We start from the raw sequence: 26,624 nt of genomic DNA on the forward strand, positions 1-26,624 counted from the left end.
ACCAAGGTAACGATACAACATACAAATAATATTATAAATATTATATTTATTTTTACATAGATATTTACATACGAAGCTATCACTTTCTGTATCATAGGCTATTCCAAAAGGAAGATAAACAATTATAATTTAAGACTAAGAACGTTTATTTGCAAATTCATTAAAGTTCAAAAATAGAAATAGAATTTATCCATTGAGACTACTATCGCGACTGTATATATTAAACAATATATATTGAACTTAATGTGCGAAGTTCCTTTATGATTTTTTCGTTGCAGTGAAGAACACACCACCTACCATAGCCACTATTGTGAAGCTCTGTGCAAACACTCTGGCACGCATCATCTTCTGTGACATTATTTTGTCACCTTTGCGAAAGCTATTAATACCCACAAGAAACGCTGTGACTGTTGCTACAGCTCCTATATAGCGAAAAATAAAATCAATAGGAAGAATTCACTGGCAATGCTAGAACAATTTAGAGGTTATGCGTACCAATAGGAACAAACGGATTCTCTTTGCAGCGACGTATGATTTTGTCTTTAGTGGATTCCTTGACCAGAACCTGGTCCATATCTTCTCGCAGTTGTATCCATTTGAGTTTCTCCCTTTCTTCTTCTTGCTTTGACATTTTGTAAGAAGTGAATAACGCACGTTAAAAAATTACATAAAATGTCTCGAATCTGCTTGGATCAAGAGGTCGAATGAGCATCACTTTCACAATCTGCTGTTTTTCTCTATACTTTCTATAATTAGATACATGTATTTAATAAATCATTATTTCAGAGAAATGTTTGAAATGAGCTTTACGGTGTCTTATTCATGTGGTGAAATTTTTCTAATAGCTAATATGGAACGTGCCACTAATGGCAGGTAAAATGCACGAATGATTAGAGCGAGATTGTAGTGTCAGGATTTGCCGCATAATAGGGTACCTTCCTCCTTCCTTTCCTTATGGCTGTATCCCCAATGGGGGATATGTGCCAGTAACTGGTCCTAATAATCAAGGTTGGAAGTTCGACAATAGATGGCGATGTACCTTGCGAGACGGGCCTTATTCAACTCAGCGTGAGGGGACCTACAAAGTTTATACACCGAATCCGAACAGTGTTGGGCGAAATCCGTATAAATACTCACTTAAGTTTTCATATGAAAACAGTCCACAAGCTAGTGGAACACGAAATCTTACGGTCGTGGACACGAGCATTGCGAGCGTTAAGTGGAACGTACCCTATATATACCAGAGATGAGTATTACTATATACACACGACCAATCAAAAACGTGGCACTGCTTCGAGGGCCCACCGCTAAGGTGGCATGCCGAAACCAGAGAAATTGAGACCACCAAAAACAGGCTCACTGGCAATCTCCCTACTCATCTCTGCCTTGTGTCTGTACTCTGCGGAATTCAAAAGCTGAATGAATGTTCCGTATAATTTCCCCTACTTTACTTCTGATGGTACATTTTCTCTAAACGTTTCATTCATCTGTTAAGAGATGGCGCTGCATTCATTTTCCAATATCTCCTGCCTCTTACGAATAATTTTTGAACTACGTATTTACTCTTATGATACTTTGTATTAGACCATTATGCAATAGCGTAGACGCTGCAGCAGCCGTCAAAACAAAGATTTCGAAGCAGAAATTAGAGAAACTTGCATTGCATGAACATTTCACAGGGAAATTGTTAAAAGAAGGAAGTTTCTTATTGTATTGCATATATTGATAATATATTTACGCGTTCGTGTACAAATAATGGCATCAGGATTGGAAAGTTATGTCAATCGTATCCTTTTTAATATAAAAATATACATAATAAAATTGATACTTTCTTATTATTGAGGTTATAAATTCTTTAATATTTTATTACCTAAGATACTGTCTCAATCATCACATCTGATGGACGGAATTTTATAGTGAGCATAAATAATAATAATAATAATTTCTATTTTTTGAGAAACTTAAACACTAACAGAGTATTATGATTTCACAGGGTACTTTGAAAGGGTTTGATCAGACAATTAATTTGATTCTGGATGAGTCTCATGAACGAGTCTACAGTACCACCCAAGGTGTTGAACAAGTTGTCTTAGGTCTACATATAATTCGTGGTGACAACGTGTAAGAGAAAACATACAGAATTAATTCAGTGTTTCAAGTTACCAAAATTCTTTGTTTCACTTTCAGGGCAATCGTCGGAGAACTGGATGATGAAATGGACACCAGACTGGATTTGTCTACAATTAGAGCAGATCCCTTAAGTTCTGTAATACATTGAAATAAATATTTGCTAATTCACACTATCTATATTGCACAATGTGTAATAGTTTTTGTGAACCAGCTTAAAAAAAATTGAGGTTTTTCCCTTTTAACATCAAGCCATTGAGGTAAACTGAAACTATTATTTCGCGACAAATGTGATTGCATAGTCAAGAATTACTATCGTAGTAAATTTTTTTATTATACAAATTATTCTTCTTGCATAAAGTTATCAATATTGTTGAATTAATAGTAATAGTGATCATAGCTGTGTAACTTAATCAGGAAGATAATGAACTACATATGCTTTCAAAATCCATTGGAGCCAGAGCAGTTCCAATGAATTAACAAATAAACAATTTATGAGGAAGATGCTAATCGTCTCCCTGAATGGATAATCGAAAAATCGTTATTCTCAAAAACAAAAACATTTGCCTCCTCGAGCTTGTCGAGGCACATTATTAGATGGTTAAACATGGATCTGGTCACTCTGGTGTTAATCAGGAAGAGTGTGGTAAAAAAATTTCCGGTGCGTTCGCACTAGTATTTTCATAAATCAAAGGAACAGCACTAACATGTTATGTAAAGGATAGTTCTGAACAGCCAGAAGACCCAATTCCCCATGCTTGATACATTATTGATAATACAATAAACAACTTGACGTTGTAGATTCACCTATAATAATACAATAACCAGTACCTATATACCTATGTACACTGGAAGACTTGAAGAAACTCAAATGAAAGAATAACGTATAGTAAAGATAATAAAGAATTAATCTGAATGGATGATTCAAAGATCCACTATATAAATTTTCTCGTCTTCACTATTATGGTGTCTCTTGAGCATGCCCACAGAAGAGAAAGATAAAAATAAAAATAAACTATATACAGCCATGTATAATATTTATATCTCGCGTAAAAAGATTCGCCATTCGAATAAGTCTTTTTTTCTTTTTCTTAAATCATCACTGGAGTGCTGCTGCAAAATCTCATGGGTTCGTCTGAGATGCACAATTGCACATATTATTATATGTAGAAACCATGGAGCATGAAATCCGGATTTTAATCAATCTAATGGCGTGAGAACGCATGTTCCCTCACCTTGTCTCGTTAATGGAAGAAGTCTGTGTTCCTCGTGTACTGGAGCACTGAGCACTGAGCACTTTATATAGATTAGCTGCACTGAGTCCTTGATCTTTTAATGGAGGAGTAGGACGAGGAGGGCCTTTAGGGAGACCTGTTGGCACGATTATTAGTGCCGACATTAGTCCTGTTCCTGTTTCTTCTTCTGACTCTACCACCACGTCTGGTTTGATTTTGATTCCCGTTATTCCACTCGGGCCCATTTCCGCCAAAATTGGGAGGATTGGGTCCATTGGGACCAAATCCCATCATTCCAGGATCGTTCGGACCAGGACCAGGACCAGGTCCAGGACCATAATTTCCAGGGCCAAAGTTTCCAGGTCCACCAGGGCCGGGACCCGGACCAGGACCTGGACCGGGTCCAGGGCCAGGACCATAATTGGGACCATCGTAGGAAGGTCCTACATCCGGACCAAATCCTATTCCTGGAACAGGACCTAATAATCCTGCACCGTTGTTACGCTGAGCATTGAACCTCGGATCGTATGCCATTTGATTCTGGGGCATCATAGGTCCGTTAGGACCCATTCCTGGTCCCATATTAGGCATCCCTTGCATACCTTGCATTCCCATAGGTGGCATATTAGGTGGCGGCATTGGCCCACTCATTAATGGTCCGTTTGGACCCATTCCACCCATCATAGGTCCCATTGGACCCATATTTCCCAACATTGGATTGGGGCCCATAGACATAGGCATTCCCTGAGGTCCGGGCATACCCTGCGGCCCCATTCCCATGTTATTCATATCAGATGGAGGCTGCTGCATTGGACCGCTTTGCATATTTGATACATTCGAGCTTGGAGATGACTGTGCCGCTGCCTCCAAAGCTTTTCTTCTTGGATCAGATCTAACCTGAGGTGGAGATTTTGGAGTATCTGGCTTAGCAGGTGGTGGCGACATTGGTGAATCTGCCAAATCCGACTTGGACAGTCTAAAGATCTTCCTTAGTCGAGGATCGTACTTCACTTGGGGATCGTTCTTGGTCAACTTGAGTCCTGTGTAGTCAGGTCGAGGAATGTCTACCACATAGACTTTGAACGTTATCGGAGGATGCGAACTGATACTAGCATCTATCTCAGTACAGGGCATGTGACTTGGTGCAGGCTTAAAAGGTAGGCTGAGCATCTGACGAAGATCCACGTCCGACCTGGTGGATGATTCCGTGAATGTACCGCCAACTACCCTGAGATCAGTATCGCCAAAGTCCGTGAAGCGTTGACGAAGATCCATGTCCTTGCGGCGATGATCCTGATCACTTCTTGACCGTAGATCAGTATCCAAATTACCGTCCAGTGAGGTTATGCCGGAACTGTAGATACTATTCTCTATTCTCATCGTCCTGGTCTCCTTCTTCGCCTCGACTCTGTTCGGACTACTAGGTTTCTGTTCGTCTCTTCTTTGTCTAGGGTCCCTGGACATCCTGGGATCTCTAGACACCGGTATCGTACTTGCACTAGGTCCAGGTGATGATCTGGGACTCGCCGTCAGATTCTCCACTTTGGACATCTTCGCTTCAGGCTCATAATCCTCCACCATCTTACTCGAGGTGGAGTAATCCTGGTCGAACTTCGTTTTTCCTTGAGAGGATTCAGCTTTCGAACTTCCTCCTGACTTCCCATTGCCTGAACTCTGTGCCTTTATCGATGACAAGAGCTTTGTCACCTCAGCACTAATATCGATTTTACTCAGGTCGCCCAGTTTGTCCACTATCACCGCGGGCTGAGGAATTGCTGGAGGTAGAACAGGTTCGGGTGCATTAACAACCTCCTTTTCTTCTTCCTGATCACCTTCCTCCTTTGGCACATCTTTGAGCACTATCGTCAAGTTTCCTGCATCGTCATCATCGTCATCTTCATCGTCATCATCGTCCGAGTACCAATCTTCCTGAGGTTGCGTGTCCGCCTTGTCAGACTCATCATCTAGATTCTTAAAACTGTCCTGAGCAGCTCGTTGCTGCTGCTGAATACGCATAAATAGCTCCTGAACCTTCTTAGGAAGATGCGATGGTATTTCTTCGGTAGCATTCTGCACAGGTGTATCTGAAAAATCAAACAAGCAAAATTTATTTCCATTACACTATAAGATTCCATCGTATAAATATTATTCAGAGGACAGTTGAACTCGTACAAGACGCTTACCATTTGTCTTTCCTGGTTCCTTATCCTTATCGTGGTCTTCTACTGGCATCTCGATAACCAGATCAGCTTCTTCATCCTTGTCACTTTCCTCATCGAGTTTTGTCTTGGCCAGACTCGCAGCTTCGTCCGCTATACTAACGACATGGGGATGTTTTGCCGCGCTTGCGAGTAATTGTCTCAAGTCGATATCCTTAGAAGTCTCTGAAGAAGCTTCTTTGATTTTTGCCTGATGGAGTAATTCTCATTAGAAACAGCATATTGCACAGAGTTGATTAAAAACAGAAAATCAGTTACGTACAATATTCTCCCTGACTTGGGCAAGAATCTCGTCCTCCTCAACATCTTTAGTAAAGTCTTCCTTATCCTTGACCCTGTTTTTGTTGCCATCGCCGGCATTCTGTCCGGATTCCTTATAAAATCCCATATTGGCAATCCTCTGCTGTAGAAGTTGCTTTTGAAGTTGTTGCTGAACCACCAAACCCAGAGCTGCGTTAGGAAGTTGAAGACCAAGTTGACTGGCAGATTGGAGTAGCATAATCTGCTCATAAGGAACCCTATCCTCATCGGATCCCCAGCGAGTCTTCTTTCCAGAAGGTTTTCGATCCTTGTTTGAGTTGGTTTTTTGAGTAGGACTCGCCGAACTTTCAGATCCTTTGAAATAAACAATAAAGATCAAATTAACCTTCCCGATAGAAAACATTAGAAAAACGTCGCTAACAAAAGACAACAAAATACTAACCTTCATCATCCTTGCTGTCAGTTCTGCTACCGTTGCCAGGAGCGGGTAAATTTAGCTCGAACAAACTGGGAATCTTTTGATTCCCTACATCCTGACCCTGAGCAAGACTTCTGGCTGTGTTATTGATCATAAGCATAGCACCTTCGCGGCTTAGTCTTGGAAAATCGCCAAGTATCTCCTTTGGAGCAGTTTCTAAATGCTTCAGGAGGATACCCTTGACCTGCTCATTCAGAGGTTCATGAGAGAACTTGCAATTCTCTCCCTGATTACATTTGAGTCCGGTATGGAAGAATTTGCATGGAAAGTCATGGTGCATATAAAGACACTTGTCTCTCTTTGCACAACAGTCCATTAAATAAAACTTGCACAGTTCCATTTTCCTCGGTGGAAGTGCATTGTGTGAGAATGGACAATCATCTCCTCGATGACACTTTCCTTGCATGTAATACAGACATATTGCATCAGGATCCTGTCCATGATCGTTTCCTTGATTTCTACGTCCATTACGCTCGTTTCTCATTTGACCTCTACCCTTGTTTTTTCCACCGCGATCATTCTTTCCACCACGTCGACCTGAAATGAATGGAGCCTCCTGAAGTTTTGATGATTATAACACTAAGGATTTCCTTAACAAAGCTTTTAACTACCTACCTCCACCGCGTCCACCGCCACGTTTATTCTCATTCTCGCGATGTCTGTTCAGACCAGGTCGATCATCGTAATCGGAATTGCTGTCAAAGTTGTCGTGGTCATTGTTTCTTCTGGGCGGTGTACTATTCTCTCTGGAATCTTTCCTAATGGGAGAAGCTCCTCTGACGAAAAGCATCTCGTCGTCATCCTCATTGACATCTTCGTCGTCGCTGAACTTCCTTTTCTGTAAATAAGATACAATGAAATTTAGAATCTGTGGGTATTAAAAAAAAGGGCTATAACCATTTATTATACTTTTTGCTCTTTGATACGGTCATCATCCTTGTCATCTCGTATCCTCTTACGATTTTTGTTCCTGCTGTTCTTGTTCTTGGATTTGTTTTCTTGATTCTTGACTTTGTCTTCTTCAAGAGCAGCTCTTATCGCCTTCTCAACGTCTCCTGCCCAGTCCTCAGATGGATTCTTGTATTTGGTGAAACGGTCCGTCTTACCACCACTTCCTTGAACGGATTGCTTCTTGTTCTTATTAAATTTACTGTCAAAGGTCTTGCTCTTCGGAGACTCATGTTTTGATATTGGCTTTGGAGGTTCCTGGACAGGCTTCGGAGGAGCTGCCACAGGTATTGGTTCATCATCCTCATCGGAGGGGATCTCTCCATCTTCCAAGTCCTCATCGTTATTACTAGAGAATTAAACAAAATTTGTCTATATCTATACTTTGCTCTAACACTATTTCATTATAACTACAGAGAACTGTTCCTTACTGGCATATGTGTCAGTATACGAAAACGTGCATTCACTTATCATAGTAATACAAACATATGACTCCATATTCCATATATTTCAAAAACATATTTTACTCTGGCTCTATTGCCAAATCATCCTGGAATTTATTCTCCCAAGGACAGTAATACCAAGAATAGTTGCCAAGAAATATGACTATTGCAAATATTTTTTAGGAAATAGTATTTGAGGATTATCCCAACTTGGGACTGTCCTCTTGATTGATTCTGATGATGAGGACCTTGAATGGTATCATAAAAGTATCATTTTTAGGATGATACGCATTGCTTCCTTCAGCATGGTATCTCTCCCTTTAAGGCATTCACTTTTACTGTGTCATATCATAATTTCAGCTCGTAGGATTCTGTCGCATTGATTAAAGTCCTTTTTCAGGACTCTTTATTTTTTGGTGAATCCTGTAAAAAAGGACCATCTGCCACAGGATCAATGGAGCATTCTGCAGACCTAATCTAAAAAGAAACAGAGACAAAAGGTCTCTATTGGCTAAATCATGAAGAATTGACCTCTGTAAATCAGATTCTTATCGAAATAGGAAACAAGACAGTTCTCAGGGACAGACAAAAATATTCATATAAAGAACAAACACAGCAAATAATACACGTTGATGATAATACCTATAAAATATCCCCTTTAACAAAATTCAAGAATATTAAATATCAAAAAAATAATTCAATATGCTCTTCTAAGACTATCTATCAATAACATCTAGAATATGAAACAATAAATAATCGTTAACACAATGAATAAATAACTACTGCGAAGAATACTAAAGAATTTTAAGTAAGACTGTTAAAATAATGTTCTACTATAGCCAATTTGCCTACAATCAGTTGCGTCAGTAGTTGCTAACCCAACCAAAAACGTCGATCCCGGTTAAAATAAATTCCGCGGCAAGTTAATAGTCATCATGCAAGTGAGGAGAGTCGATCAATGTGCGAATAAAAAGAGAATACAAAACGTATTGCAATAACACGCTATGACAAAATAATTTCCACAGAATGTTAAAGTAACACGCACTAGATTTTCCCATCACCCAAGAGAAAGCAAAGTTATAAATACATTATACAACATAACGTAACATAATATAAAAGCAACGACTATCCATCCACCGTATTAAAATGAATCCCATTAGTATGAAGATGATATTCCCAGACCAGAGTGAAATGAAGATGCAGACAAATAATCTAAATAATTAATTGAAAGAGACAGATACAAATAAAAAGAAAAGAAATTATTAACCAAGATCCATAAAGGTCAAAGCATTATGATTCGCAATAAGACAAGAGAACGTCAGCTAGAAGAGCAATAAAACAATATGAAGTTGATGCCGAAGTAAAAGCAGAGAAGAATCCCGGAACCGGCAAACGGTGTCTTTCGTAATTCGCGTCTTCTAAAAGAAAGAAAAGAAATTAGATTGGATTTACCTTACCAATCGGGCCATCATCATCATAATCATCATCATCATCATAATCATCGAACATTGTCATAATCATTATCATCAATTTTATCATCATTTGCAAGGGTGCATCACTCTTTATCAATATTAAATTGTCAATTTTAAATCCTTCATGATTTCATTACACATTGGTACGTATCTGTGCATACGTACATATACATATGTATGCTACGTTTCATTGCTTGGTAAACACTGGACTATATTATTATGCAATAGAGTAAATACACATATAGGCCCACACCTTCTACGTAAATAATTCAGTATATACGTGAGTATGCTAGAGGCCAAATTTTATGCATTAATAAAAAAAAGGATATTGTGTAATTTTTTTCAGGTAGACATTCCTTGAGATTCCCACATTCCTTTTTGATTCTTGGCAGATGTCCTTGGGAGTGAGAAAAAAATGTTCGGGCGAGAATAATGTAAAAGAAGGACTATGTTAGTCTATTTCTTTTCCTTTCGATAGAAACTTTAACGAACGGGAGAGATCATGAGAAAAAAAAGCGATGGATATTTTCCATTGTTCAGTTACCGTGGATTGTCGACGTTAACAGGAAAATGGCGTCGAACGCAGCTGGCTGCTACGTCCATACATATGTATAGATAGAGTAACAGCCGTGAGTCATTTTGATGTAACTCCGAGCAACCGCGATAAACGTAATAACAACAATTTCAAGATTAATTCCAGAGAAAAATTACAAGAGATATAATAAAGATAGAGTCATGCAAGGAGAATGATGGTTTATCGTGAAAACCAAAAGGAAAAATGTAAATACTACCGATCCCAAAAGTCAAAACCCAAATTCTGCTATAAAGATAAACGTATAATTTTGTGAAAAATCATTTAAAGACATGGCAAAGAAATGACAGAAAAGAGAAATGAAATAGTTGAAAGAGTCAGTGTACGAATCGCGTAGTAGTTTTATTATATCAGAATGAAGTCCTTATTTGCCCAATAAAGGACAAAGGACAATAGGAGCAATTTAAAAAAAAATGTAAGAGTCAAATTATTAGGTATATCCATATTAAACGTATTCTTTTTCAAAACTACATGGAAACAAATCCGTCGTTAAATCTTTGACAAACGTTCTCGCCCGACATAATCTTCTCTTGTTTTGTTTGTGGAATTAAAAATGAGAGGCAAACCTTTGGATTAGAGTCTCGGCCGCGTTAACACTCTCGAGTGCCATGGCTCTCTGTATTTTCAGTGTGAATTGCGTGTCAATGCGTGCGTGCCTGCGTGCTTTTTAAGTGCGTAGCAGCAGCCCGCAACAAAGTAGAGCACGCGCCAGCCTGTCTCTGCCTGTCTCTCCCTCTCTATGCCGCCTGCATGTACGTCTCTCTCTCTCTCTCTCTCTTTCTCGCTCTATATACACGCCGGCTCGTGTCTTTTATCGTTTGGCAACAACAGCCCTTTTTAGCCAGCCGTACGTGATACGAAGCGCGTCAACGGATCCAGATAAGACACACTATTGTTAAAGATGACGACGTGGCAGCAATGCCGACGAGGATGAGGTTCCAGCGACGGGATCGTGGTATCGATCGCAACGATGATGCCGTAGCAGGGTGTTATAACGTGACGCGAGAAATCGAACATTTAGAAAACGATGTCTCCTCCAGTATCTTAGGCTCACGTATACAAATAATCACGATTTGTTTGTATCCCCCGGGTTTCCTTTAGTTAAGAGAAGAAAAAAAAGAAGAAAATTCAAGGAGGCAGCTTATACAAGGAAGACAATTAACAGAATCGGGGAGCAGTGAGGTCTCGAGAGATTTCTCGTCTGATATAAAATGCCAGATGCTTCTCACTCTCTCGGTTCCTGATCTTTGGAGCGTCTTTAAATTCTCAAAACAAGGACTCGAATCACGATCTTTTAATCCCAATTAGTAAATGTCTCTCTTCCGTTGAGAACTAAATTACTCGCAATATTTCTTTTCAATTCGTCGTTGACTCAATAACTCGCATCTCCCTTTTTATCGTGCTCGAACCCTCTTTTCTCTATATATATGCATGTATATAGATATTCACTCTCGATTCCTGGTCGATATTTCCTTCTGTGTTCACTGTATTAGATATATCGCGTTCCTTTTTTCTATGTTCCTTCGACAAGAAGAGAAATTTTCGTCAAAATATTTTACGTCCTCCTTCTCGCTACGGCAACGTCATTCTGCCTGACGTGGCATATCGCGCAATGGCCGCCGTCTTCTCTCTGCTTCTCTCTAAACGTATATATATATATGCGTGCACATATATACACGCCCGTGTGTCTCTCTCTTACTATCTCTGTAACCTGTTTTTCCTGTACAATATGTTCGTGTATTAGTCAAGCGTCGCGTACAGCAGTCATGTTAGCGTTTCACGGCGTCCCTTTTTGTACTACGTGGCGCGTCTATACAACCGGCGTCCTTGTACCATCGTTCAACGTGATGTGGAAAGTCTAAAAGAATTGGATGTAGGAGAAACGAGGAATTCTGATTGGTCGACAGATGTCGCATCAATCGTTTGTCCTTGGGTGGGGAAAGATATTAGAGGGGATATGGCAATGGTGGGGATATAATTGTGATTTACTCTATTCGTAAATAGAACAAAGGACGTAATTGGTGCGTCAACCGGAAGTGATGAGTTCTGTGTCGATGTGTGTGTGTGAGTATGTACATATACTAATGAGGGAAACAGCAGAAAACGTGCGCCCTTCTTCCTCAGCGGGAAAACTGCAAACTACACGAGATATACCTTCATTGGGCGTTGTCGCGTGGGACAAGAAAAACACGTGATAAACGATTACGTTATCTCTTTTTCAATTTCTCTTCTTACGTAGGAAATACCGACGAACGTATGAACGAACGGATTAATCGAGTGGACGAGACACGACATCAGAGAGAGAGAGAGCGATTATATATATTTGAAACTTTATGCTCACAATGTACGTCGTAAATGGCGCGGATCGCGTTTACTTTTCGTATGCTTTAGCATGACCTCGTTTTTTCCCCTTAATATCGATTTCTTTTTAACTACTTTGATGCGGATACCGAGAGAGCGCGACCTAACAGATCGATCGATACTCGGACTTCTCTCTCACGCTACCTTTCTACTTGTTAATTATTATTTTTTCTTTGATTCAAAGATGTCCGTCTCCCTTTTGTCTCTTACTCTTGTTCTCCGCGCGGTAACAGTTATGCTCTCGTCTTTTACGGCAATGAGTATATAGGCGAGGATAATCGCAGGCAGCGGAGAGTACGACTCGGCAGGCAGAGGCGGATTACAATAGTGTTCAGCAATAATGTAGAGATGCAGTGTGTAAAATTGCGAATTGATATAAGCGGAACTTCAAAGATTAACTAAACATGGCCACATCTGGAACTATTCTGAGCGGCGGCCCGGAGCTGAGCTTCCGAGCTGGCGTCCCTGGATTCTGGTGGGGGTTATGGAGTGGATCGCAGACAGCCAATCACGCTGCAAGATTTGTATCACGTGTTCGCTCCCACCCATATTTTCTATCCCCTCTCCTAATTTAGTTATCCCCACCTGATGACCGCTTTAACCAGAATTCCTGCACCGGTCGAGGTTGAACGAAATTCGCCTACGATTTCACCCTTGTATAGTAACTATTCTAAAAACATTCAACCGGTTTATTTATTGGCAACGTGACGAATCTCCCGTAGTATCAACCATTTACAGAAGATCCTATATTCTTTGATATCTTTGGCTGATCTGCAATATCATCTTTATGCTATTCGGTTCATTCCTGAAAATGATTTATCTCATTCGATACTTCTGACCTTGATTATTCTAACGGACCTCCATGTAGCTTGGCCTTACTCCAAATGAGAGTATGGAATATTTAAAAAAAATGTATTCTGAGAAAATAACGGTTTATTTTTGTTTGCGAACAACTTTTATTTACCTAATAATTGGAATCGAAAATATTCTCTATAATATTCTTCAATTTGGAGACCGTTGACAAGTTTTGTATGTTTCTTTTCTTTCTCATTAAATCATAATTACCGTTGGAAAAGTCAGTGTAGAGCATTCGTTTCTCTGTACAGCAGAAAGGCGTGATCAACATATGTCAATAGTTTCACATCATTTATACTCTCGTATGACGATACGACCTATTTTTAAAAGTAGAATCAAGTCGATAGCGTCTGTAACAAATGTTGAAACCATTCGGAAAGCATAGAGCATCCATCAGAGCATTGCTAAGTTGAATATCTTGTACGTTCACCTGACACTCCTTGAAGACTTTATGATCTTTTTGATTCTCTTGTGAGATAATATTATGTGTCATCAAGATATTCGGCTTTACTTAGTACATATGCGTCTTAGGAAAGTCATTTTGATAAATCAGGTTTCTGTTTGTTGAACAGTTAAAAGCTTATGTAGAATAAAATGTTGATAAAGCTTTTAAGAGGTGTTTGATTTTTATCTGATTGCCATTTCCCTTAACTTTTAGAATAAGAATTCAGAAAGAGCCGTTCAAAAAGACTGAGCTACTGTATTATTACTCATAGTTATTTTTGTGCAAAGAAATTTTCTGAGCAACATGACTTAGTAATTAAACAGTTTATAGTATCCCGGTAAAGGCGATTTGCTTATGGCCAATATTGCGAATAGAGTAATGAAAGCAGTTGATTTAATGGCGGATTAATTAACGCTTTTGAAAATGCTTGAAGCGATTTCTCCGATTTTGGAGTAGTAATTGTTATTCCCGGAAGAATCGTAGCCGACATAGAAAGCAATATGCACTTTTGTAATTTTGCAATTCTCTTTGCGGGTTTTCGATGATTCCTTTACGCTTAGTACGTCGAAATGCTTCTACAAATCAACATCGAGAAATTGATCTTCCAATGGTTAGGGGTCCTCGTCTACCTGGGTCTTGTGTCTTCAAGAAGCGCGTAAGTGTAGTATTCCTCCATTTGAGATAGATAAAGATCTCAGTACGTTTTTTTAAAGAATAATTTTATTGAAAAAGTTATTCAGCTATCCAGCACACAGCCATTTTCACTTTGATTCTTATTTATATTATTCAATTCGTAATTGGAATCTAAATAACACTTTATTATATATTAATGGACTCTTCCAAGAACAGGGAACATCTGGTCCATGATGAAAATTCACGGTTGAATCTCTACAATTCCTTTGGGACTCAGGAACTCGCCAACACGGTGAAATCCTTCCAAGAAGGTAACACCTTGACGGACAAATTTAACAAGTGGACTAAGACTCTTGAACAGGACAAGATGCGCCAGCCGAGTACAGGGAAGCCCAAAGAAGACATCAACGAGGTCCTGAAGCCAATCCTGGAATCCATAATAGGACAAATTGATAATGAGTTCAGAAAAATCGACAGGAGTAAAGATCAGACAAAATATAGTTGGTTGTCCCGTCAAAAGTTTCATAAGGATGTTTTCAGACTTATGGAAATTCTTGAGAAAAATCGTGAAAAGCTTCTTCATGGTGGTCACGATAGCATCTCTGTGGTTCTTCCAAAGACAGAAGATAAATGGAATTTTTTTAAAGATCCTCACCAACTTGAGCCTCTTAAGACTAAGAACAATATCATCTCCTTCACAAAGTCTATTAGAAGTCAATTTAACAAAGAACCTATTCCTCATGTTATCGATGAGAAGATTCGATTTCAAAACTCAAATAGCAGTATGAAATCCCGTCGTGTCCCAGCTGCAGTTTCTAAAGACATAAGCAAAGAAAATGTAGAAGATCCTGGCAAAGAGAAGGCACACCGCAGAGTACTTACTGTACAGTTAAAAGTCAAAGTTCCTGAGGCACATAACAAAACTGTGGAAAATGGTACATCCTTTCATACTTCATACCTTCATGAAGATAATAAGGATAAAGTCGGTACTATCCTCCCAAGTGATTTGAATTTACATAGAAAATTCAAGTCCGAACTTCATTGCAAATCCCTTAAAGGATTTAGTACCTGCACTACAAATGGTACCTTATCAAAACAAATAAAGCCAATTCGACTACTGGTTCAAATTTCAAGGAAGAAACGTCAGTTACAAGATGAGATACAGGATATGTCTTCAACGTACGATAAAATGAAACATGGTAAATTTTACATCAGAAGGATTATAAGGAAAAAGCATGTACAGCGCGTGGATCATCTTGAGAACGAGGAACACGATTCAAATGACTCTTCTGAGACAACAACAGCCAATTTAGTCTCTGTCACTAAGGTAATGTTTGGAATTTTAATGAAATCCAAAATTTCCTTAATCCTTTAGAGTCTATTACCTTGTTTTAGGACAGTGTAGAGTCAGTTGTAACTGTTCCTGAGGATGGGGTATCACATTTCTCTGTGCATGATGCCTCAAAGCCGGATGATGACGAAACAAACGAGAGTGAAGATGGGGTAGATGAACAAGAGGAAGAGGAAGATCCAGGCTCCAGAGGATACCTCTCGCCCTCTAAGTTTTCAAGAATTCGAAAAAATCTAAGCGACATTACAGACGATTCGAGGATGCTAGCCTTCGTCGGCAGCCTTGAAGAATTTAATCTAGAAGAAGTCTCACCAGGTCCATTACACAAGAAACTCCACCGCAAAGAACATGGAATACTTAGCTTGTCAAAGCAGGACACACTTGATCTAGAGCCAATAGAAAATTCCATAAATCATATGTTCACATCAGAAACAACAGAGGCAAATGTCTTCTCATCGATGAATAGCACCAGAGTCAAAGACGACTACGATATAACTAAGAACGAAATCATATGGAGAAAAAACAGAACTCCTTCTACCACAGAAAGACTGCTGGGCGAAATTGAGAAACTCCTTGAGGGGATCGAGGAAGAGTTTCGACAAAATATTTCGCTCACAAAACAAACATTGGAAACTGGAAATTTATCCAAGGACTCTGTAATCCCAAGAGAGATCACTTTGGTCAGACGCAAAGGTAGGAAGGAGAGGATTCTTGAAAAATCCAAATTCCTGAAGAGCAGTACTAATAAAAAGAAGCTACAGAAGAACTTCAAGGAAAATATGAAAACTCCCAAACAACAAATAAACAATGATATTAAAAGAGTTTCCAGAAGACGTAAATACATTGGTAGATATAAGAGAAGTCCAAAAGTGCCGATGATGCATAATGTTAAGCATAAATTTAGTTCATATTCCAAAAAGCAGAGAACAAAGTTCAAAGATCAAAGGATACGTGCAAGTAAAATGTATGGAAATCATTTATGATATACTGAATGAAAATGATATACTTGCTTACACTCACCTAAAATTCTCATTTCACTTGCTCGTGTGATCTATGATGGAACACGAATGAGATTCCACTGGACCAACATTGTCTCAATGATAAATCTGGCAGGGTACGTGGATTGTGAGCGTGTCTCCAGTCAGATAAATCAGAATTACAATCAGTATTCTCAGGTGGACCCTTCACCTCTACCCCATTAACGCATCTCTTACACTTGAACCTGTCAATTATAAAAAATCATGTATCATCGCTGCATTGCTTGACCAAGAACAGATGAAAGAAATGACTAACTTTGCATGGGTATCAGAAATCGTATTTTCCTCAAGACTAAAAAGGTCACGAAGGTCATTCAAAGTGAAATGCCTAGCAACGTCGTCTTCCTGATCAACGACAGTAGAACTTAGTGCTTTCTTATGCGCTTGTCTTTGAAATATCTTCTCTTCGATGGTCCCAGTCTATTTAACGCAATAAAAAATGTCAGGAAATTTAATAGTGAATTTGAACGTCCATAGACCAAGGTCAAGTACACTTTAAAACTTACAGACAGAAGTCGGTAGACAAAGCATGGTTTCTTCTGGCCATCTCGCCAGACTCTAGCCATAGCCTGATCATCGTTGGCAGGATTCCAATCGGGATCGAACATTACTAATCTATTAGCACCAATCAGATTGAGACCACAGCCACCAGCTTTTGAACTCAGCATGAAGATGAAGTCGCCGCTGTTGGGATCGTTGAAATTGTCCACGACCTTTGCACGTTTCTTTATTGTCATTGTACCGTCTAATCGCACGTAACGGTAGCCACGCTTACGGCAGAGTTTTTCAAAAAGATCCAGCGTCTGAGTATAATTTGAGACCAGGACGATTTTATCCGTAGTCGTTGACTTCACTGAAGCAAGCAAGCAGTCTAGGACCATCAATTTACCCGACAGAGCCGGCATGACTTCCCTGAGAAGATAAAAGAAATATTTAATAAGACGAACAGATTCGATTGGACTGTTCTCTTTTTAAATTCAAAGGATTCGATTTACTTTGTACTATAATTTGAAGGCAGGAGTTTAGCTGCTTCTTCGAAACCTTCAGAGCCCTGTGTTATTTTATCATAAACCAAGTCTGGATGATTGCATAACTTCTTTAGAAGTGTTATCGCCGATAGGGCCGAAAGACTTCCTTTCTTGTCAGATGCGTTTTCTTTTTCTGAATCAATATAATTAATGTTTTTCATCAGTCAGGATGATGAATATTTTTTTCATTATGAATACGTTTCATTGTACCTTGCATAGACCTTTTTATACTATCACTTCTTATAAAACTGTTGTATAAATCGGTTTGAAGCTGTCCCATCTTTACACAAACAACAAGCTCATGCTTTACTGGCAAATATTTTGACAACAGAGCACTCGTTCTTCGAATTAGACATTTATTTACTACAGTTACTAATTCGTTCAGACGTTCCTGAGCAAGTTTCCGCTCAGAATCTGAAGCTCCAGCATCTTGACCACGAAGAATGGGCGTTTCGAATTTCCTTCGGAATTCCTAAAGCACAAATATTGTTTAATCTATTTCTTGAGCCTTACAATAAAATATGTTAAGGACTGCGGTCGATTACCTGAGCGGTCCCTAGGAGACCCTGATTAACAAAGTGTACCAGAGAAAAGTATTCTAGAAGATCGTTCTGTATTGGTGTTCCACTCAGAAGAACTCTGCGTTTCGCTTTGAGCCCCATTAAAGCTTGATAAGTTTGGTTTTCGGAATTCTTCAAGCGATGCCCTTCGTCGCAGAGAACGAGACCGACTTCATCCTGGTGCAAAACGTGAGCATGCAGGCGAAAGGTCTCGTAGCTTATTATTAAAATTGGAGTGGCACATCTGCGTCCATAAGTTTTCATAAATCCAGTGAGTTTCAGATCTATATCGTTCTTGCTTCCACCATCAATAGCTAAAGGTTTCACACGATTCTGAAGCCATTTGAAGATTTCATTGTACCAGTTTTTTACTAGGGAACTGGGCGCCACTATTATTGCCTTCTCAATAAGGGGTTTAGCTTCTGGACCTATTTATTTACACAATATTATTTAATTGATTAAACATTTACCAAAGACCCTTATAAAGCTTCGATACAAGGTATGAAAAATTATTAGATTACCTTGCTTTAGCAGTGTCCATAATAGTGTTATGCACTGTAGAGTTTTACCCAATCCCATTTCATCAGCCATTATACAGCCATATGCATTCTCTATGCGTTTACCAGTGACACATTCATACATGAATTTCACACCTTCCCTTTGATGGGGTCGTAGAATATCACAAAGTAATGGATCGACCACAACATGAACAAGTTGTTTGCTCCTACAGATAATTTGATTAAGAATAGAAAGGTTCAGAGTAAGATGAGATGTAAAAAGGTGAAGAGTAATGATTGAAAATACATACTCATCAAGTTTAAGCCTGTCGTGCTCTGATACTTCTGGTGGAGTATAAACGATTAGAGCATTTGCTTCATTTGGATCATGACAAGCTCTTCGTGGCCCTGAAAGTTTCGTACCTAGTGCACGTCCAGAGAGTCGGTATCCAGGTATAGGGATTTTGAATGGTTTACTGAGAAGTTTCCTGACTCGGTCCTCCTGAAAATAATGAAGGCTTTGAATAAGGGGTCCTTGGTCTATGTACAATTAAGTACTTTTATCAAATTCTTACATGATCTGATATGACTTCCTGAGTAACAGAGACATCATTGGCTGAAAGTACCACAGCCTTACTCTCGGCAATATGTATATTCTTCTTTATATCACGTCGAGGCTTTTTTTCTTTTTGAGTTACATCTTGTAAGGAATTAACTCTTGGCAATTGTGCATTTACATCAGAAAGCAATGGCCTTTTACCACGTTGACTAGGAGCCAGTGATCGTATCTTTTTCAACATTAGAAAAATTGAATTACAATTAATAACGAATGGAAGGCAAAGATTATAAGATGCACTCCATTCCATATATTCACTTAAATTTCTTATTTATTACATAGATTGAGTGGAACAAATTGTTTATTGTTAATATATAAATGAACTTAGAAAATGCAATAAAATAGTACATCACAATTAAAATTACATTTATAGACATTTGATTAACAGATAACCTGTTGAACTTGTCAATTCCTTTTCTCTACTAGAAATGAAGACAAAAGAATGAAATGAGGCAAAAATATGTATAAACTTACCATATTTTTTTAATTTGAAAGTATTCTCCGTTAATTTCATACCAGCAACAACGATTAATAACTGAAAAATATTCACTTAACCATTCAGTGAAACAATCACCTAATGGATCTTCGAATGAATTACCGCCAATAAACAGAGTAACTGACGAGGTTAAATACATTTCAAAATACATAAAAATTTCAAAAATACTGTTGTTTTAACATATCCAGGTAATATAATCGGTCCTCATTATTATTATAGATAATTATACAAAATGTATAAAATAATAAATTTATTCATCAATAAATGTTTTGTCACTTTCAAGAAACATGTTCCCAATAAAGTCTTCAGAGGTATCATTATCAAGAGACTTTTTCCTTTCTGTAAAGAATTTTCCAAGCTCCTCGTCATAATAACATTTTGTCAATTCCGCTGATTCGTACGTAATATTTGGACGAATTCCATAATAGTCATGAAGAAAATTAAAAACATCTTCTTTGCATTGCAGATTGTTGAAAACCCGTCTTTCTTTCTTCGGAAGGATTTTTTCAAGCATAAAAACTAAATGATGATGCATACACAAGAAACTTGTGCCTTTGCTTGAAGTAATATTTACCCAGTCTTGAATACAACTCAATGGTGTACTTTCTGCACCAGAGAACAAAGCTGGATTTGTTAATATTCCGCTAGCAGCCATAATTCCATTGCAGTCAACCTCTTCATATAAATTATGAGCATCTGTTAAACTTTTAACATCACCATTAGCTATTAGGGGTATATGAACTGAACTCATAGCAACTTTTAATCCTAAAAGATCTATGGGATCATTGCGCATCTGTGGTGTTCTTGCATGTATAGTTAAAAAAGACACTCCAGCCTTCTCTAAAACTCTGCAGAATTCAACAGTCTTTCTAATATCCTTCAGAAGTCTTATTTTTACTGAGACACTAAATGGAGTAGGGATCCTATTTCTAACCTGGGATACTAAATCCTTTACAAGCTCCGGTTTGCTAAGAAGATCTACCCCATAGCCATCCTTGATAGCCCATCGCTGTGGACAGCCACAATTGAGATCCACTCCATCACAGTATCTACAAATTTGATATGTTAAATCCCAAGAATATCTGTATCTAAGGTATGCTGCTTTAAATCTTATGAAACATACGGTGCAACCATTTGAGCTGCTCCAAGAAATTCCTCTGGATCTTTGGCAGCAAACTGTACTACGAGAGGTCTATCATCGTTATCCGTAGTGAATTCATTATCACGAGCTTTGGCAGAGCGTACAAATGAATCTGCTAGGATCATCGGAGTGAAGCAAAGCTGACAATTATATTTCCTCACTAGTCTCCTGAAGTCGAGTCTGTAACATCCATACATTCTAAATATCTGTAGATAATAGGTTATATTCTGTGCATACTTGCTATAGCGAACCATGGGTGCACAAATTTTAGTCATTTCTGGCTGACGCAGTAATTCGACGATGTCAGTAGGCATCTTTTATGTTATTATCAATTTCCGTGATAAAATAAATGAAAACGTTTATTTAAAATAAATCATCCCCCAATGACACTTCACTGTCAGTTTGTCTACCCCGCTCGTGTCATGAAATTATGGAGTGTAATGCCATTCCTATATGGTATTACAAATTTCTGAATAGATGATACGAGGTACCATACATTGTAATAAAATCTATAAATTAAAATTAACATTTCAATACACAATAAATAGAACGATCAATGACTACGTTTCCACCAGTTTCCATTGAACAGGATTTGAGTAAGATCAACCAATCGTGTCAGTGTATTCTTTTCAAGTGTTGCACATGATTGGTTAATCCTATTCAAATCCTTTATGTATTTACAATGGAAATGTAGTCCATGGTCATATTGCAGAAATGGTATTGAGTGAACAAACATCTTCAAATGGTCAAATCTTATAATGTTGTAACATTCTCAATCAATGACCAATAAAATGCTCTTCCTCTGTGAGGGTGTCTATTGAACGCGACCAATAACTTCATTTCCGCCATGCATATATGATTTAAAGAGTGAACCAATCATTTTTGAATCGATCTTATTTTCACTATACACGAATTAAACAGAATTGACCCATTTACGTTAAAAATGAATTAAAAAAACGTGATTGGATAATCCTTTGTAGATCCTGTACGACGGATTCAATTGTCAAAAACTTAAACAATTATTGAACGTGTGAACTAGACACTACAATAACACAACTTATAACGCACAATGATAAATAAAACTCAAAATAATGATAAATAAAACTATAAATAATACAGTTATAAAATTCGGTAAGTATAACAATATCAAAGAACTATTTAAAAATTTGCAAACTTTACATAAGATGAAAAATCTCTAGATCTAAAAAAACACCTGCATTTCCTACAAGTGATTCATTGCGTTACCCTCGTTTAGTTTGCAGTTGCGCAATTCAACCTGCATGTTCGTAGACGTCGTGGAAATTGAATTGTTAATTGGATCGATAAATAACAGGGATGAGATTCATTTATAAAATAAATATCAAGGATAATAACATTTTATGATGATAAAAGGTTTTAAGATTACTCGCAATGCCTAGAGTCACTCGAAATACAGGATACTCAGTTTGAAAAAAGAAAAGAAACGCCCCCGGGTGGGCTCGAACCACCAACCTTTCGGTTAACAGCCGAACGCGCTAGCCCATTGCGCCACGGAGGCATGACGGTTTTAGAATCGAAATCTATAAATAACTCGAGAATCATAATGAATATCGTAATCATTCAAAAATTGATAATTTACTTAGAAATTAAAGCACCTTAATTAAGAAATTAAAAACACCTTTGATATATTTACTATAAAAAAGTCGAATTATAATACGATAAAGAAGAACTGTGCCGCAATTATCCTAATTTTTTTTATAAAAATAAGGATATATGTTAACCTACCAAAGCGATAATTCAGAATTAAATGACAATCTCTTATTCATGTCATCGTCATTAACCCCAAGTGCTGTAGCATTATTTTCAATAAGGGATGAATATCGATCGTAGTTGGTAATGTTGTCTGATAACCCTTTGGCCAATAAGCATCGACGAATAAAGCCGAACGAGCCGACGGTAGTGCAGTATAATTTTTTGGCGGGAATCTATCACCCCCCGTATTACTAGATAGTATATACTCCTTCACGAATACGTGTCCAATACACATGCATAAGGTACGAAAGCCTCTGTATCACCCCTGTAGACGTTAAATGTATAAATGTGGAATACGTTTAGCCCATCCACAGAATCATAGGGTTGAACTCTCCCTTAAAATGAAGTAACAAATAGGAATAGAGCGTTTCTCGGGCAATCGCGTCACACGACCTGCGAGTATAGTCGAAGTTTGACGAATAACAGCGAAGATGCACGAAGTCTGTCGTTTGAGGGAATACGAATCATTACGGAAATACACGAACTCAACCGAGGGTTTCCCTGGGGCAGGCGCTATGGTATAATAGCTATATACATAGCCTTATAGCATACACGTATTTGGCGGTCCGGAGCCAAGGAGGGGCATCACCAAAGTATAGTATACTCGCTATCGTGTGCAGAGAGAGTAGGGAGTAGTGGATCCAAGCAACCACAGAAGGAGCAAAAGAGCCGCGTGCTCGCTAGAGACAGAATCCGCAACGATAGTTGTAGCACGCACGGCGTCTCGGTGCCCCACGCCACGACGCGCGCACCCGTAGTAGAGAGCCGCCTTTGTCTCTTCTCTCTCCACACCACGAAAACCCGAGGTGAGTCCTACTGACGAAGATACATTACTGGTGATCGTGTAGTGTTTTTTCACTTGGATTTTCTCTCGTACGCGTAATATAATAACTGCAGTTCACGACGGTTCGGAATTGCGCGAGGGATAGGAGCCCGCGCGGCTCGCGCCATATTCAGGAAAAATCATTTAAGACTTTTTTCTCTCTTGCTCGTACTTTCTGTTTCACTCTCTCTTTTTTCCTCTCCGTGTCGCGCTGTTTCTTTTGGTTTATTCATTTCTTCTTGTACTCCTCGTCTATGTTGGTTATTCCTGTACGATGAGTGTTCGATGCTTTTTAGATTATCTCATCTACATACGATAGACGGGTAGCGTCACATCGGTACCGACATTGGCGGCCATTGGCGTCCCTGACACTGAAGGCATTTGTCTTGTTGGAGATTTTTCGATCTTGTTCATCTCTAATTTGTTTCCTGTGGGATTGAAGTTGGTGAATTTTTTATGTGATTTTATGGTGGCATTGATTTTGATTTTTTTTTTCTATACTTACTCTTACGCTTTTACATTTTATCATGTACGTTGTTGGGTTTGATTTATTCTACCGTGGGGGTTTTGTGACTTTTTGAAAATGGCGGGCTCGCTGGCGGGAATCGTCGTATTTTCTGGATTAGTCTGAAATCTTATGTTACATTTATAAAGTGGTGTATTCGTTTGTGCGTTTCTAGTGAATTTTATTGCTTATACCAAGTACGTCCTAAAATGCATAGTCGCTTATTCCCAACGATGCTCCGTAGCGTCGCATTCCATGATTGATACACCGCTTGTTGTTTTTTTCTCTCAGCATCATATTATTCCTGAGCTAACTTCGGATTGTTGTAATATCACGTTCGGTGCTGGTGAGTAAATTCGTTTTTACCATCCTATTATTTTTTAATTACCCTTGAATATAAATCTTTAATTTTGTTTTAAATAAGGCGGGCTTTGCCAACCGCTTGACTCGTCTCTGCTATTAATTCCAATTATTTATTCCTCCAAACCAAGGGACTCCATTCTGTAGCTTTTTATCCTCGATTTGTTTTTGTACTTCTTTGTTTTGAGAAATCCGGCTGAGAGCCTCGTGTGGCCCTTTTTTCTCCATGCGCGTCGTTGCATTCCGCGGGAGGGACGCGCACGAAGTTGTCGATGTACCATTTTCTTTTTTTCTTCTTTTTCTCAAACCGTCGACAAACTTCATAGCAGTTGGCAGTGCCGCCATTTGTGGAAAATCAATAGGGCGCTCTCTGTACGGGGTTTCGGACAACATATCGCCATAGTTGATCCGTGCTGAAATTATCGATCGAGGATGGAGGCGCGCAAATTGTTAGGGGGCATATTAACAAAATAAAAAATGGCTCTGAACCCCTCAGTTCGTAAGATTAATTAATTTTGTTTATCTTAAAGGGTACTGACGCCATTTTGGAAGCGCGCTCCTTGATTTTCAAAGCGATAAACTAAAAGAACTCACGTTTCAATGTTTATGATTCAGATATATATTACATACGTATAATGATCGTGCATTTCCATTGATTTTTTTTCTTTATATTTTACCTTCTAGTATATGCGTAAATTTCTTTACCGTCGTGAAATATAACAACAACCAAAGGAAGCTGCGCCACTTTTCCATTTTAAACGGAACCTTAAGTTCGCTCCATTAGAGAATATCGATTTTCGATAATCAGAACGTTCGTCTAGGGCCGACTGTACATATCATTTAATACGGTTAGTATACGCATCGATTTTGTATAAATCGCAGTAGTTGTTTGCAATAAATCAAGAACGGGAGAGTCGAAAGTAGTTGAAGATAGGCAGAGAGCGGCGCCATTTTTATATAATCAAACATGTCCGCGCACAGGCGGGAAAATTTAAAAAAATCGACAGAAAGCTCTTCACTGTTAAGTAACATAACGTTTGTCAATTTGATAAAAACAATATTCTCTTCTTTTTTTTTCAATAGAATTCTCACTTCAGTTTAACCATCTAAGATGTCGGACGACGGTTCGCCTGTGGTCGAAGACCAGAAGAAAAAGCGAGGACGACCAGCCAAGGCCGATAAGGGTGCCGTGAAGGAATCTAAGAAACGTGGAAGAGCATCCTCTGAGAAGAATAATGTGTCCCGTCCAATAAAGTCTGATAATGAGGACGACGCGCCACCTGTTCCAGTAAAGAGAGGTCGAGGTCGGCCCAAGGGTTCACATAAGAAGAAGGTTGGCAATTCACATAATTAAAATTAATTCAATGACTGCTGTCCCCGTCGTCTACATGGAAATAAAATTTCACCATATTTATCGTTCTTCCAATACAGCAAGGACCACCAAAGGGTACGGCACCTTCCACGGGTCGTGGCCGTGGACGGCCGAAGAAGGTCGAAGAGAAGCCTGAAAGTACCGGTGAGGAGGAGGACGAGCAGGAGGAAGAGGAGGAGGAGGAAGAAAACTGAAGACACTCCTTTGATCGTCGCCCTTAACCTCAAAAAACATCCCGAGAGACACGCACCTCTAAACGGCTCCCTTTTCTCTTTTTTTTTCTTTAATAAGTTTAATCTCTACCACGTACTGCGAGGCACCAGGCGCCCGGATACTGCGATTTGCGATTATCGCGGTATCAAGGCGTCTTTTTTCTTTGTAGGCCACGTGGAGGAAGGCAAGGATCAAGAATGAAATCCAACGAGCACAGGGAATAACTGGAAAAATCAAAAGATCAGAATACATTAAGAAAATTTTTGTACAATCACTCTGCACGGCAACAACAGTGATACATCAGGGTTGCTCTGCAGCGTTCACAGAATGAACATCTAGATGACTCTGAGTAGATATACTTACCGTTTACTCCTTTATTTCATATACAGGAGGACAAATCATCCGGAGTGCATTCAGGATGTTCATTCTTAACGTAATTTGAGCTACTGTCACCGAGAAGCGAACACTCCGTCTTAAAGGAATAAAGATACAAAGAGAGAGAGAGAGAGCACTCAATAATAATACAGATGGGAAGAGAAGGAGAGCACTGCCAGAGGGTGTGTAAACAACGCAATGGGAAAAATGAGGGTAAAAAAAAAGAGATGAAAAGAAAAGCCAAGAAAAGCTCTCACAGCAACTAATTGTATAAATCGTATTGTAATGTGTATAATTTTTTTGTACGTTTATTTTTGCGGAATCTCGACGCGGCGACTATTTTTGTTTCGCTCAGACACATGACACGATTGCGGGGCGCAAGGTGGGTGG

At 38.8% G+C, this 26,624-nt stretch overlaps 6 protein-coding genes, 1 long non-coding RNA gene and 1 other non-coding gene across 16 annotated transcripts; 3 read left to right on the forward strand and 5 right to left on the reverse strand.

The window, feature by feature from the left end:
• Positions 1-128: 128 nt before the first annotated feature.
• LOC107268896 (HIG1 domain family member 2A, mitochondrial) lies at positions 129-910 on the reverse strand. The gene is made up of 2 exons (XM_015742124.2): positions 496-910; positions 129-422 (listed from the first exon to the last, which is right to left on the reverse strand). The coding sequence occupies exons 1-2, from the start codon at positions 629-631 to the stop codon at positions 259-261; spliced, it is 300 nt and encodes a 99-aa protein (XP_015597610.1). The 5' UTR covers positions 632-910; the 3' UTR covers positions 129-258.
• A 282-nt stretch (positions 911-1,192) lies between these two features.
• On the forward strand, positions 1,193-2,305 carry LOC107268903 (U6 snRNA-associated Sm-like protein LSm8). Its single transcript, XM_015742139.2, has 4 exons — positions 1,193-1,786; positions 1,876-1,916; positions 1,994-2,121; positions 2,188-2,305. Exons 1-4 carry the CDS (start codon positions 1,756-1,758, stop codon positions 2,276-2,278), a joined length of 291 nt encoding a protein of 96 aa, XP_015597625.1. The 5' UTR covers positions 1,193-1,755; the 3' UTR covers positions 2,279-2,305.
• A 131-nt stretch (positions 2,306-2,436) lies between these two features.
• Positions 2,437-12,548, reverse strand: LOC107268898 (protein suppressor of sable). 3 transcript variants are annotated; one of them, XM_015742130.2, is made up of 8 exons: positions 10,342-12,548; positions 9,164-9,439; positions 7,230-7,617; positions 6,936-7,158; positions 6,285-6,857; positions 5,844-6,196; positions 5,546-5,771; positions 2,437-5,446 (listed from the first exon to the last, which is right to left on the reverse strand). In XM_015742130.2, the coding sequence occupies exons 2-8, from the start codon at positions 9,211-9,213 to the stop codon at positions 3,489-3,491; spliced, it is 3,771 nt and encodes a 1,256-aa protein (XP_015597616.1). In that variant the 5' UTR covers positions 9,214-9,439; positions 10,342-12,548; the 3' UTR covers positions 2,437-3,488. The 3 variants fall into 3 exon arrangements, with proteins under 3 accessions (XP_015597616.1, XP_024941963.1, XP_015597615.1); XM_025086195.1 differs by lacking the exon at positions 9,164-9,439; XM_015742129.2 differs by lacking the exons at positions 9,164-9,439; positions 10,342-12,548 and adding an exon at positions 9,728-9,792.
• Positions 12,549-13,868: 1,320 nt separating this feature from the next.
• Positions 13,869-16,912, forward strand: LOC107268900. Its single transcript, XM_015742135.2, has 3 exons — positions 13,869-14,091; positions 14,286-15,396; positions 15,465-16,912. Exons 1-3 carry the CDS (start codon positions 14,006-14,008, stop codon positions 16,401-16,403), a joined length of 2,136 nt encoding a protein of 711 aa, XP_015597621.1. The 5' UTR covers positions 13,869-14,005; the 3' UTR covers positions 16,404-16,912.
• On the reverse strand, positions 14,135-21,408 carry LOC107268901 (DNA repair and recombination protein RAD54-like). Of its 4 annotated transcripts, none has more exons than XM_025086198.1 (13): positions 21,047-21,408; positions 20,778-20,975; positions 20,229-20,703; positions 19,118-19,330; positions 18,854-19,044; positions 18,567-18,769; positions 18,031-18,473; positions 17,696-17,957; positions 17,453-17,618; positions 16,964-17,369; positions 16,714-16,877; positions 16,441-16,642; positions 14,135-14,496 (listed from the first exon to the last, which is right to left on the reverse strand). In XM_025086198.1, the coding sequence occupies exons 2-12, from the start codon at positions 20,918-20,920 to the stop codon at positions 16,450-16,452; spliced, it is 2,859 nt and encodes a 952-aa protein (XP_024941966.1). In that variant the 5' UTR covers positions 20,921-20,975; positions 21,047-21,408; the 3' UTR covers positions 14,135-14,496; positions 16,441-16,449. The 4 variants fall into 4 exon arrangements, with proteins under 4 accessions (XP_024941966.1, XP_024941965.1, XP_024941964.1 ...); XM_025086197.1 differs by having other exon boundaries at positions 21,037-21,408; XM_025086196.1 differs by having other exon boundaries at positions 21,033-21,408.
• An 850-nt stretch (positions 21,409-22,258) lies between these two features.
• On the reverse strand, positions 22,259-22,332 carry Trnan-guu. Its single transcript has one exon. It is a non-coding gene; the product is annotated as a tRNA-Asn (tRNA).
• Positions 22,333-23,135: 803 nt separating this feature from the next.
• Positions 23,136-26,447, forward strand: LOC107268959 (high mobility group protein I). Of its 4 annotated transcripts, XM_025086208.1 has the most exons (4): positions 23,136-23,392; positions 24,206-24,260; positions 25,358-25,607; positions 25,706-26,447. In XM_025086208.1, exons 3-4 carry the CDS (start codon positions 25,386-25,388, stop codon positions 25,838-25,840), a joined length of 357 nt encoding a protein of 118 aa, XP_024941976.1. In that variant the 5' UTR covers positions 23,136-23,392; positions 24,206-24,260; positions 25,358-25,385; the 3' UTR covers positions 25,841-26,447. The 4 variants fall into 4 exon arrangements, with proteins under 4 accessions (XP_024941976.1, XP_015597773.1, XP_015597776.1 ...); XM_015742287.2 differs by lacking the exon at positions 24,206-24,260 and having other exon boundaries at positions 23,147-23,392; XM_015742290.2 differs by lacking the exons at positions 23,136-23,392; positions 24,206-24,260 and adding an exon at positions 23,713-23,850 and having other exon boundaries at positions 25,706-26,442.
• Positions 23,399-24,240, reverse strand: LOC112494527. Its single transcript, XR_003060023.1, has 3 exons — positions 24,109-24,240; positions 23,915-24,043; positions 23,399-23,837 (listed from the first exon to the last, which is right to left on the reverse strand). It is a non-coding gene; the product is annotated as an uncharacterized LOC112494527 (long non-coding RNA).
• Positions 26,448-26,624: the final 177 nt, after the last annotated feature.

This window comes from Cephus cinctus, unplaced genomic scaffold (genome assembly GCF_000341935.2).
Source record: "Cephus cinctus unplaced genomic scaffold, Ccin1 Ccin1_scaffold0596, whole genome shotgun sequence".
Classification (NCBI taxonomy): domain Eukaryota; kingdom Metazoa; phylum Arthropoda; class Insecta; order Hymenoptera; family Cephidae; genus Cephus; species Cephus cinctus.

What these genes read in the sequence shown, in the direction of transcription:
- LOC107268896 (XM_015742124.2), bottom strand. Translation starts at nt 631, where the DNA reads ATGTCAAAGCAAGAAGAAGAAAGGGAGAAACTCAAATGGATACAACTG. An exon ending in GAATCCGTTTGTTCCTATTG is followed by an intron (nt 423 to 495) that starts GTACGCATAACC and finishes TTCGCTATATAG; the next exon opens with GAGCTGTAGCAACAGTCACA.
- LOC107268903 (XM_015742139.2), top strand. Translation starts at nt 1,756, where the DNA reads ATGGCATCAGGATTGGAAAGTTATGTCAATC. An exon ending in CTGATGGACGGAATTTTATA is followed by an intron (nt 1,917 to 1,993) that starts GTGAGCATAAAT and finishes ATGATTTCACAG; the next exon opens with GGTACTTTGAAAGGGTTTGA. An exon ending in ATAATTCGTGGTGACAACGT is followed by an intron (nt 2,122 to 2,187) that starts GTAAGAGAAAAC and finishes TTTCACTTTCAG; the next exon opens with GGCAATCGTCGGAGAACTGG.
- LOC107268898 (XM_015742129.2), bottom strand. Translation starts at nt 9,786, where the DNA reads ATGGACGTAGCAGCCAGCTGCGTTCGACGCCATTTTCCTGTTAACGTC. An exon ending in GTTAACGTCGACAATCCACG is followed by an intron (nt 7,618 to 9,727) that starts GTAACTGAACAA and finishes TTAATTCTCTAG; the next exon opens with TAATAACGATGAGGACTTGG. An exon ending in TGGCGGTGGACGCGGTGGAG is followed by an intron (nt 6,858 to 6,935) that starts GTAGGTAGTTAA and finishes CATTCATTTCAG; the next exon opens with GTCGACGTGGTGGAAAGAAT.
- LOC107268900 (XM_015742135.2), top strand. Translation starts at nt 14,006, where the DNA reads ATGCTTCTACAAATCAACATCGAGAAATTGATCTTCCAATGGTTAGGG. An exon ending in CTTGTGTCTTCAAGAAGCGC is followed by an intron (nt 14,092 to 14,285) that starts GTAAGTGTAGTA and finishes TTCCAAGAACAG; the next exon opens with GGAACATCTGGTCCATGATG. An exon ending in ATTTAGTCTCTGTCACTAAG is followed by an intron (nt 15,397 to 15,464) that starts GTAATGTTTGGA and finishes ACCTTGTTTTAG; the next exon opens with GACAGTGTAGAGTCAGTTGT.
- LOC107268901 (XM_025086196.1), bottom strand. Translation starts at nt 21,109, where the DNA reads ATGCCTACTGACATCGTCGAATTACTGCGTCAGCCAGAAATGACTAAA. An exon ending in ATGGACACTGCTAAAGCAAG is followed by an intron (nt 18,474 to 18,566) that starts GTAATCTAATAA and finishes GTAAATAAATAG; the next exon opens with GTCCAGAAGCTAAACCCCTT. An exon ending in TATAAAAAGGTCTATGCAAG is followed by an intron (nt 17,619 to 17,695) that starts GTACAATGAAAC and finishes ATATTGATTCAG; the next exon opens with AAAAAGAAAACGCATCTGAC.
- LOC107268959 (XM_025086208.1), top strand. Translation starts at nt 25,386, where the DNA reads ATGTCGGACGACGGTTCGCCTGTGGTCGAAGACCAGAAGAAAAAGCGA. An exon ending in AGGGTTCACATAAGAAGAAG is followed by an intron (nt 25,608 to 25,705) that starts GTTGGCAATTCA and finishes CTTCCAATACAG; the next exon opens with CAAGGACCACCAAAGGGTAC.